This window comes from Homarus americanus, unplaced genomic scaffold (assembly GCF_018991925.1).
Source record: "Homarus americanus isolate GMGI-L3 unplaced genomic scaffold, GMGI_Hamer_2.0 scaffold14467, whole genome shotgun sequence".
NCBI lineage: Eukaryota > Metazoa > Arthropoda > Malacostraca > Decapoda > Nephropidae > Homarus > Homarus americanus.
This window is the reverse complement of record NW_024733734.1, coordinates 9,415,594-9,427,612: the sequence shown is the minus strand read 5'-3', so window position 1 is coordinate 9,427,612 and position 12,019 is coordinate 9,415,594. Positions and strand designations below refer to the sequence as shown.

The 12,019-nt window shown below is 35.1% G+C and overlaps 1 protein-coding gene across 1 annotated transcript; it reads right to left on the bottom strand.

Annotated features, from left to right (window-relative positions):
• Positions 1-297: 297 nt before the first annotated feature.
• On the bottom strand, positions 298-11,807 carry LOC121870021 (glypican-4-like). Its single transcript, XM_042371752.1, has 9 exons — positions 11,625-11,807; positions 10,513-10,747; positions 9,757-9,913; positions 9,006-9,171; positions 8,612-8,742; positions 7,841-8,017; positions 6,949-7,052; positions 5,798-5,937; positions 298-3,321 (listed from the first exon to the last, which is right to left on the bottom strand). The coding sequence occupies exons 1-9, from the start codon at positions 11,797-11,799 to the stop codon at positions 2,771-2,773; spliced, it is 1,836 nt and encodes a 611-aa protein (XP_042227686.1). The 5' UTR covers positions 11,800-11,807; the 3' UTR covers positions 298-2,770.
• Positions 11,808-12,019: the final 212 nt, after the last annotated feature.

Sequence of the window (12,019 nt, the reverse complement as noted above, 5' to 3'; positions counted from 1 at the left end):
TATTGTTCGAAATATGGGAATTCTGCATTAAATAATTGAATTTTCTTAAGAAACTAAACTGATGCATTCCTGTATGTAATTAAATCAGAGTACTGTATCTGCATCAAAATGTTAACAATTAATGTAACCCTATTATTTGTGGGCCCTATAACACATTTCAATGACAGACAAGTGGTTGATAACCATACAAACTCTCTCTAAAATAAAAATTACATATAAACAATAAAAACTCATATTAATGAAGTGGTAAAAACCAAACATCTATACAGTAATTCGAAAACTTACATCAATGCATGACAATATATATATATTTTTTTTTTAGAACGGACAAATTTCCAAGTCCTCAGTCACTTTGTGTTGTATTGCCGTTTTCTTCAGTTTGCTTGATGGGAATGTTACAGGTACCTGGCTCCTCCATACTGAATGCTCCAGTTCTGTTTTTTAATAATTTAATACCCTTGTGAGCAATGGGAACACTTGATGCATGAATTATTAATGCTCTATTTTAAGATACCCATCAGACCACTTAACTATGACTTAATGAAGATATGGTAGTTCTCAGGTTATCCTACACAGTCTTTGCATATTCGAATTTGATGTAAATCTAAAAACTGGAAACTAAGGTTTAATATCCTCTTGTAAGCATTCAGTATGTAAAAACCTGATTGAAAACTTTGTTTGGCCATCCGGATATGATAAGGAGGTAGAGATATCTAAGCTCTTGAGATCAGCCTCTGTGCACACTTACAAATAATAAAGAAGTCTATAACATCAAGATTGAAAATCTAGTGAGACTGAACTAGACCGAAACTATCAAGATGTAATGATTTTACTGAAAAAATAAATAAATAAAATAAAATCATATATAAATAAATAAAAGCCCATACTGTGATGGGAGACTTTTACACTGAGGCAATGATATCTGACTGTCTTTCTTATATTCCCTTACATTGTACACAGTTTTATTGCTGTTCCTTGCCAAATTATGCTGAATATAACAGCATACCTTGAACACATACGGTATTGGCAGCATGTCAACTAGACTACAGCCTGTTTTTGTTTTTTTTGTTTTTTACTGCCAATACCAGCTGCAAAACACTTAATATAACAGCACATGTCACTGTGCTTCTGGTAAGAGTTAGAGAACATTTAGGGCATCAACCTGCGCTATTCATTTGTGATACAAGACGTATAACACTGGAGAACAGCCTGTGATGTAGGCAATCACCACCAGCCAAACATCAAGAATAACAGTCTGTGCTGTATGCTTCTACTACCTGTAGCAGAATACCTAGGGTAAGAGGTCAACTTGTTGGGCTACATTATGCATCCAAAACATGACTATATGCAATTATAATGATTACCATATACCACAGACAATCACTTTCCCACAATGACAATGATGAAAGAAAGACACATTTACGTGGACAAAACATAACACATGACAAATGTAATGATCAAGATGATTTTAGCAATACTTTCTTCACTCTTGTAAAAGGATACATATACAGCAAAATTATTGCATGATACATGACACATTCATCCCAAGATGGTGTTCATACACTTTTTGAATAAATTGCAAGGAAAAAGAGCTTTATAAAATAAAGGAATAGCAAACAGATTTTATGCCTGGACGGCCTAGTTTTGATTAAGAGACCAGGATAACTTTTGATATTCTCACCTATCACAGCAACAAAAGGGGGATTGCATGCAAATAGCTGAATTTTAGGCTCCGTATAATAACTGTTAAATTTTAAATTATAGTTTTTCCTTTGGGAAAGAGACAAAAGAAATGGGATTGTGCCCTTTAAGGAAAGCTGCAAGCCAATTAACCAAAACTACCATAAAATAGTAGCATTAGTAAAGCCAAAAAGAAAAAAGTGATTAGATATAGCTTTCAAGCTTCAATATAACTACTGTACATTAATAAATAAAATTGAGTGAGTAATGCTACACAAATCCAGACTCATGACACAAGTTTTAACCAATAAAGATGTAGACATTCCCTCCTTGTGGCCTGTATGGTGGCTTTACCAACTATAATACTTCTTTCCAGCATGTAATGAGAACTCCACTTTTATACTTTTCCAATAATCCAAGATAAATTAAAGACAAACTTCAGATTTTCACAACAAACACAGGAAGGAATATTATCATAATTCTCCACTTTTAATAATGTACTGACCAATAGAATATACTTGGTCAATTATATGCTTGCCTTTGTCACTCTTCTTAATACACTGCTTTAAAACAAAAGTGGTATGCCTCTCACAGGAGCATCTTGATTTTTCAACTGATATACTGTACTGTATTTCATTTCCTTCACTCATTTTACGAGTGCACATTTCTTCTCAAAACAGTTCACAGATTACCACAACTTCTAATACACCTTAAAACTGAATATCTTAACTGTTCAATAACTAAAAAAATTTGTGACATGGATATCAAAATGTATGAGTTGCTTTCTTGACGCTACAGTTACTCCACTTAAATGTGCAATAATAAAGTCTTTCTAAACATGAGATATGGACTTCCCTCTCTGATAATCAGACTGAGGCGTCGATACATATACTCTGGACCTCTGTCCCGACCTGCCTACATTACTGTCAAACATGGCACCACAGCCACCAAGAACAGTGACCCCTGGCACCCATCACCAAATTACCTTGATGGTGCTCGTAGTCCGCTCTAAAATCAATGACACTCCCTGATTCAGATTCTTCACTAGCTTACCCATTGCCCAGGGACTGAGCTTCACACTTTCATTGGCTTAGGCTAGTGACCCAAGGAACATAATGAAAGCTGGCAACATATAAATGGTGATGGCACGGTTGAGGGACATGGTTTCTTTGGCAGCAGCAGAAGGAGGCTGGTCCGACTCGTCTTTTGGAGCATTGTGATCTGTTGGCTGGTGTGGCTTGCTTGGTGGCTCATATGGATCATATGGAGATGGGTTATGGAGATTGGGGTTATGAGTTTTTCCATAAACACCAGATCCCTCAAGATCATCATCCATACCATTCCAATCTCCACCAGAACCTTCAAACCTATAATCATAGTCTTTATATGAATTTCCAGATCCTACATTTTCACGTCCTCGATGATTGAACTGATAGTCATCCTCATCATCATCGTACACATAATCATCAGCTGGCTTTTTGGAGTCTGTTTTTGCATTTCCCCTGACATATGCATCTTCATCATCAGGTGGATAATTGACATGAGTTGGACCATCACCGCTGCCACTACCCTCTTGAACCACATCTCCATCATCACTTACGGCCTCTTCATCTTGCTTTCCACCATTAGTCAGCCAGGACTCTGCAAGGGGTTGTAAAGTAATATTCATCTCGCAAAAATATTATGTATAAAAAAAGAAATGCGTAAAAATCAATAATATGAAATACCTGAATCACTAAATGCAAGCTTCAATGATAGATGCAGGCGATAGAGACAGGAGGTTTCTAAACCAAGATTGGATGGCGAATGTGGAGGAGATTTTAGGTAAATGTGGAGTACAAGGAATGCCTGAATAGAGAGACTGATAAAACTGTGCTGGAAGCTGATTGCAATAGGGGAAATATACCTGTATGGTGTTAAAATAAGAGAAACTTTAAGTATACAGTAATCTAACTGGAGACATAACACGAGCAAAAATAGAGGGTTGTTGAGTATCTTGTCGAGAGAGGAATGAAGTGCAAGATGAGAAGAGCAGGGTTGTCAGATGTTTCGTATATAGGGGATTGTCCCATATTTCAATGCCCTGTCCCACTGTCCAGAAAAAGTTTGCTGGGACACGTATTTGTGCCGTATTTCAGCGGTGGAAGCCAGGGAGAGGAGCAGTAACCTGCCACATCACAGCTCATGGCAAATCTTGTAATAAAATTCTGTCCTTTGACAACAAGTTTTAAAACTACTTGAATTCCAAAAAAGAAAAACAAAAAAACATCTGTATAAAAACTGTATACAGTATTAAATAAAAATGCAACTAACCATAAATACTTGATTTGTATATGGACATAAATGTTCCCAAGGACGTTCTTAAGTCAGATTTTTACGTAAGTCAGAACACAGGCTATGTGCATACTATACTTGCACAACAATGTTTAAAATCCCACTATACCATAGCCTAAGTCCTTGAATACTGTACATTTAAAATCATTTAATTTAAGAGAAAAGAAGAAATAGAATGACAAAATGAAGTAAATAAAACTAAAAAAAAAAATTAGTCAAGTAAATAAAATACTGTAAATTTCAAGTTTAACTCGGCTCGTATCAGCAGGCGTTCATAAGTCGAACGTTCGTAAGTCGGGGACCCCCTGTATATGTAGTATGTATGAATATATATGTGTGTTGTTTTTTATGAGGACCTGGCAATGTGTATTTAACCATTCATTGGTAAGTGTTAATATACAGTAGAGTACAGGAACTCAAAAAGTGAGAAAACAGGTTATAAAATTTGAAGACTTGTGGGCAAAATGCAGTTCATAGATTTAAAAAAATGAATGGGGTACAGTGATTTTGCTTAAATGGCACTAGATTAGGAGTTGAAAGCCTTGTAAGAGTGCTGTCCTAAAATGTGCAGACAAAATGTGAGGGTACACTATATTTGCAGAGAAACATATGATAGAACATAGGTTTAAGTGACTGGCAGTGCTAATTAATCACTTGTGTAAGGGGGTCCCCTCTCTGCTGAATAAAATTGCCTGGCATTAACCAAATACTATATTAATAGTGGCATCAGCATAGTGAAGGGGTTAAAGAAAAAAATTATGCATGCGTACCAATTAAAATAAAGGGAGATAAAAGAATGGAGAAGTACAAAGGAATTAGAACATAGTCCAAAAGAAATGAGCAGTGAGAATGAATGAATGTATCAGCAGTAAGGCTCAATGAACAAAGAATGGGAAAATGTTGTTTGCTTGTTTCTAGTCACCCAGTTTTACACATACAAAGGACAAGTGACACATAAAGATAGGGATACCAATGTTAACTTGAATGAGAACTGATAGGAGGTGGTAGAGTGATTCAAATGTCTGGGAGTGAATTTGTAAGCAAATGGAATCCTAAATGGCAAATGGAAACACAATAGTAGTAGTAACAGGAGAAGGAAAGAAAGTAAGTTATGAGGATTGAGAAATGTATAGAGGACTACATCAAGGGAGGAACTGAGGAGAATATACAGTACAGGGGTTGTTGAGTTGGCATTGTTATATATGAGTGTGAACTGTGTACCCTGGATGCAAGAGGAAGGAGAAAATTAAAGGCATTAGAAATGACTTGCTCTAGATGTGGTACAGTAGTGAATGAGGTGCTAGATAGTGAGAGGATCACACTCTGATCAGCAGTACGTACAGTACACATTAAAAGATAAAGAAGTGAAGGATTTTTAAGTGCTGCTGGTGGATGATGCTGGGTTGAGTAAAGTAATAGATAAAGCAGATTTACAGCTTTATTGTATAAGGTGAGAGCCTTAGTGGAATACATATTTTACAGTACATAAGCTAGAAAATGAATGAATGGAACATGTGCATATGACTGCATGTGTTTGCTGTTTTCTAGCCATCTTGAATTGCTAAGCAGAAGTCTTGAGATAAGAAAAAACTTTTATATATGAAGGAACTTCAGTGACAAACAAAAATTAATCATCTTCCTCTGTTTAAAAGACAGTTCTTAACCTAATTCATGGTCACTAGTAGTATTATTTAGCAAAACTTTAGTCCTAAATTATTTTAATATAAAGCAACTGCTTAAAATATACATATTTTACCAAAATATTTAAAGAACAATCACTTACCATCATCAATCCATGAGACATCACGACCCTTGTAGGCTTCTTGCAGTTTGCTGGTAATAACTTTGAGGCGCATAATTTGTTCATTCATATCAGAGCTGGGCGGTGACTCAGTGACATTCAGGCCACTCTTCCCTTCATACCTAAAAGAAATACAGGAATGAAGTACCATTTATGCAACTTACTCAAAAATCCTAGCCATGTAATTACAATATATATATATATATATATATATATATATATATATATATATATATATATATATATATATATATATATATATATATATATATATATATATATATATATATATATATATATATATATATATTAATTTGAAACACTGATATCTCTCTCGCCTCCCTAAAAAACTATAAATCTCTACATAATTTAAGCAAAAAACTGCTTGAACTCTTCACTTGAAGCAGTGTGAAGTTTATCATGGATGAAAACATTGAAGTGGGATAGACAATAAAACAATGGGACCTGGTGCAGGAGTCATGCAACCACAAGGAGCATTGCTGGGAAATGGTGCCTCTAGTTGTGGGGTTAAATACAGGCACGTGGGTCACTTAACCCTGCTTGGAAGAGAGCATGGATCAAGACAGTGAGTGGTCCACCAGCGTGAGGTTGAACTCCTGTGACATTTCCCTCTCCACCTTTGGGATATCAACTCCAATAACATCTGACACAGAAATGCTTCAGGTGATACCTGAGCCAACCCAAGACACCTTTGATGTCCAACTCTGAGTAGCCACACCTGCTAAGGATTTTTTGCAGCCTTTGGGGGAGGGGGGGGTAAAGAGGGAAAACAGGTTCATTCCAAAGAAATTTAGTTCATTGCTCTATTACACTGTTCTCATTTTTACTTATACTTTCCTGCTTGTGTTGTTTAATTATACATTTTAAATGTCTCAGCACCATAACCATTCATAACAACAAAAACAGTATACAAAAAAATATATTTCATACCGAGGATCAATACTCGGGAATTTATGACAACTGCAGCGGTTGCCCCCCACCCCCAACTGGTCTGAATTATCACCATTCTGCTACATCTCCATAAAGGAAACCCAAATTATGTTAAGGAAAAAGACTGGTCTCCATAAAATCAAAACGACGAACTGAGGATGTGGGGAACATTGTATACGCACTTGCCCAGCTTGGTGCCCGTCCAGCAGCTCATAGCACCATCACGTGCAGCATCTCGGCACATCTTGGTTGGTAACTCACTCCAGAACTCACGTGCGTTCTTGATCTGTCAAGTTACTGGTTTAGTTAGGCAATCAGTGCAAAAGCATTTTGTATTTGGATAAAACAAACTGCTCCAACACAGCTGGGTAACTATGAAGAGCATGAGTAATATCAGTGTGTTAATGTAATGTGTGAGGCTGTTTTAAACACTGCATGTATCTGGCAGAGGGTGGATTGATCCTCATATGCAACAGGTGAAATAGGATAACTAAATCAATAAAGCTAGCTTACAAGTACACACCACACAAAAATAATAAGCACTAATGTAACACTATGCAATAATGGAAATACACACTTTATATATATATATATATATATATATATATATATATATATATATATATATATATATATATATATATATATATATATATATATATATATATATATAAAATATATATATATATATATATATATATATATATATATATATATATATATATATATATATATATATATATATATATATATATATATATATATATATATATATATATATATTCCCCAATATTAGTAAAGTAACACTTCTCCAAATGCTCTGTATTCCCAAATACTCTATATCTCTTAAGTGTTTTTAAAATAAAATAAAAATTTTAAACTTCAGCCAGTGTGACTTAGTGTACATGCAGCTTGGCTTCAGCTGATGTGTACTTGGCTGCCATAAGAGAAGAAGCCAAATAGTTGCTAACCTTGTGGAATAAAGATAAAAGATTTCTTTTAATCATGGTACAAACATGTGTAATCTCTCACTTGCTATGTGGCACAAACTATGACCATATAGTCCTCACTAACCTTAGATTTGATTTCATGAACATGCTTGCTGACAGAAATGTTCTCGGTCTCCTTATCACGTTTCTTCTCTTGGCGATTGTTGGCGCTAAAATCTAAAAATTCTTGAGAAAGTTCTCCTTTCACTGGTTCTTGTCTCTTGCTACGTCCTAGACGAGGGGGCCCACATCCGTTAAACACCTAAGAAGTACCAAGATATTCAGTAACATGAACAATACACCAATGAACTGACAAAGTGATAGCTATACCTACTTATATATACAGTACTGTATTTAATATCCCACTTTTAGCCACCACCACCCTATCAAAGGATTATCTTGTAAATTAATAAATTTTGAGAATCATCACCACTTAATAAAAGACTCAATTTTAAACAAGTTATGTTAGTTCACCTTAGAAGTCTGTAGATTGAGAAAAGTTTCCTGGGAATGTACAAAGTTGAACCTGAATTGTAAACTACACAGCCAGAAACTTAATTCCTCTGATATAGATTAAATTCAATATTTCAAGGTAGAAAGCAAATGTCTACACTAGTACTTCTTTACAGACTTAAAATATGTAATCAGTAAATTCCTCAATTAATACATACAATAAAAATTAAAAATAAATATAAAAAACTATCTATAATCTTAATTCCTACAGTGATAAAGAGAGGTGCTAAATTAAGTATTACCCGATACCTATTTTTGTCTGGCTTACTTAAGACCAGGTGATCCACACAAGCATATAACTCCAATAAAATACTTTAATGTGGCCAACTACTATAACTCTTACCTTGTTAGAAATATCATGTCCTGCTTCTTGGAAATTCATAACAGCATCAGACACCTTGTAGTTGACTGGCTGAACGACATTTTCTATGTTAAATGGATTCTCTAACCTTTCTCCCACATTAACCATTGCATCTGAAAATAAGCAATAATTGTTTAAAATAAATATTCTACTATATAAAAGCCTGAATGCTGAATGACATCTGGATATATTTAATTCACTAACAGGCAAGTGATGTACGGCAATAGCTCGTCCCATGAATAATATACAGTACATCAAAAGATACGGACTAATTTTATAACATCTTTCAATGAAGATTAACGATTAAAAGTAAACTTAACAAAAATAATAACCTTTACAATACCTGGATGAGAATGAATAAGCCGTCAATACATACCAACATAAGCAATCCAGTGTGATATGATGTGCTGGTGGTGAGATAAGCAGAGGTTGATAACATCTTGGCAGTATGACAGGCAAGGAACCACCCCCTGGTGACCTTCACAAGTTGCACAGTGAGTCATCCTCATCAGCTCGTGAACACAACTAACACTTGGGTTCACCTGCGTTATAAAGAGGCACAAAATTTTATAATACAGTATAGAAATTTGTCAGCTGTATGCCTTACAGTTCACAAACTATAAACAATATTGAACACTAAATTCAACATTACATTGGCATAATCCACTACTGTATCACACACCTTAATACTAAGAGCATATTTAATAACTTGTCTCCCCCGGCTTAGCTTTAACTCCATTATCATAAATCTTACACCTAAAACTGTACAGTTATGTGCATAAATAAACAGTGAAAATATGCATTAGCAGATGTAAACGATGTCAGATAATAGAAATTTGACTGTATTTTGTTTGTTCTGCTTCATTATTGTTTGTATACTACTGTACTGTATATACGGATGGAACCTTCTCCCATCTCATACAATCTCCGATACTTCTCAGTGTTATCAGCAGAAGCCGTAAACACTTACTTGATAGTCAACAGAGAGAGTTCTTCATATTTTACCTCATAATACAGGGTTTATATTGCTTTAATATGCAAAATTTAAAATATTAATACTTGTACATTATACTGTACTGTACTTCTAAAAGAACTCAAACAGTAAATATTAATAATGTGTACTGTACCTTGAGGACATTTTTCACTACATCACGTCCTGTTGCAAGCCCCTGAGCAAATGTTCGAAGGGCTACAAAACTTCGTTTGATTTGAGTTGTCAACTTCTTTGGAACATCACCAAATGGTTTAAGTTGCTCCATGTGACGGGTCACACATCGTAAATATCTGAAAAATTGCCATAAATGTTAATAAACTTAAGTAAACCAATGATGTTAATAATAAGCATCTGACAGCTTTGTCAGCCATTGTTGTTTACCTGCACCGTATACAGTACTGTTCCTACATTGTCTATAAAGGGCATTCATGCAGAACTGTGTAATTAACTGCATACTGTAGTTTCTAAACAGGTTTATCCAATTGCAAACCAGTATGACAACTTTACAGTGCTTGTATAGTCTATATATACAGTATACTGTACATATAAACCAAGTGTAAATTTGTATTATGATTTTACTAAAGAAATACTGTATTATTATTAATATAACAGCCTTTAACTTTTCAACATCATCAGAGTACTGTACTGCATTCATATTACCTACCATGGTTCTTTGTACTGTACTCAGCCATGTCCATATTGTTCACTTTGTACAGTACAGTATCTGTATTGTTCTAGCTAAACAAACTTTCAATTTCACCAATACTGTACAGTACAGTTACAGTAGTGAAATCAAAGCATGACTATTTCTCTGATGCACCAAGCTGTAGGTACTGCAGGTAGCTAAATATTGTAAATAAGTTTAAACCACGAAGCTCTAGTAACTTACCTTGAACTAAAGGTGTATTGTGAATTGTAGACAGTAAACATACGCTGGTAAAGTCGTTCGAAGAAGTCATCCATTGTTTCTTGAAGGTCGAGTTCACCCAAGCTGAAGTATTTCTCGAGATCGTCATAAAGTTTTGTGAAAACAAAAGCATTTTGTTGATAAATAATTCCATATGTCCTGCTGAACATATTGTCGAAGTTTTTCCTGCTGTTATTTAGCAGCTTACCAAACACCTCTGTTAAAGAAAAAAGAAACTTACTTACATGAACCAGTGCAAAAATGTTGTGGTCTTACTTGAGGATACTGTAAATGAAATGTACTGTACTCATACCTTAATTCCAGCATCAAGAATCTACAGTGACAATTTTTTTTTTTTTTTTTTTTTTTTTAATTAGAAATGTTGCACACTTCACACACGAATGGATTATAGTTACCATTACCCGGTAAGCTTAACGCTATGGAAATAATATTAAACAAAACTGATTATATTTAACCATACAGTATTTTAAGTGATACCCCCACATGTTATATTTTTGTCTCCTGTTCCAGGGGTCAGTGGTTCAATCCCCAGGCACTCCCAGTTCACCCAGCTTTAAATGATTACCCAATTTCACAACTTGGGGAAGTGAATGCGACCAAGAATAGTACCGGACATGCTACCTCCTGGTGTACCGAAGTGTGCTGTATCCACACTGTCCATAATGCGCACTCATGCCTCTGGGGCCCACTTTCAATTTTTCAATTCTTAGTTTGCATTCCCATCACAACTCCCGCAATCATTTGCACGGTCCGCCATCTTGTAAATATACACGCTACACGCTAGAGTGATCGCTATCATAAACCAACACACTTACTTTCTAAACCTAAGTTCTAGATAATGGTACACTTTATAAGATCTTAGTTCAGGCACTCCGTCAACAAGTACAGTACCTCACAACTGATTAAACAAAAAGATAGGCAAGACTTTATTAATAACTCAAATTATGCTACATTATTTACTTTCACAGATTCCTTGTATCATCCATAAAGGAGTATTATCTAGGCATCAGAGAAGTGGGATAATGTTGAGTAATAAAAGAAACGTTAGAATTAGGTATAGAGCAGCAACTTACCATTTAGTTTAACATTCTTCTTAGCCAGGAGTATGGCCATAGGATTGAGCAGGTTCTTGAGGTTGGTGTCAAACTCCTGTCGACTCTCCACACTCAGTTTACTTTCCATCATCTGTGTACAGCAGGTGGTCTCCCCGCTGCACATCTTGAGACGCTTCCCTGCAACACGAAACATCACACGTCAATAGAATTATCAACACAAATACTTTTACAAAATCTTACACTATTTAATTCTCAAAATTAATATATTTTTTTGTATTTATTCTTTTTTACAGAGAGAGACAGTGTGTGTGTGTGTGTGTGTGTGTGTGTGTAAAGAAGGCGACTGTAAATGGTACTATGGGGACCTAAAGATCTGTGCCATGGTAAACAACACACTTTAGTTTCCACCATCA

Excerpts from the sequence above, each read along its gene's own strand:
- LOC121870021 (XM_042371752.1), bottom strand. The coding sequence starts at position 11,799 with ATGTTTCGTGTTGCAGGGAAGCGTCTCAAGATGTGCAGCGGGGAGACC. Across the intron at positions 8,018-8,611 it reads GACATGATATTTCTAACAAG|GTGTTTAACGGATGTGGGCC; the intron begins GTAAGAGTTATA and ends GGTACTTCTTAG. Across the intron at positions 5,938-6,948 it reads ACGGGCACCAAGCTGGGCAA|GTATGAAGGGAAGAGTGGCC; the intron begins GTGCGTATACAA and ends TATTTCTTTTAG.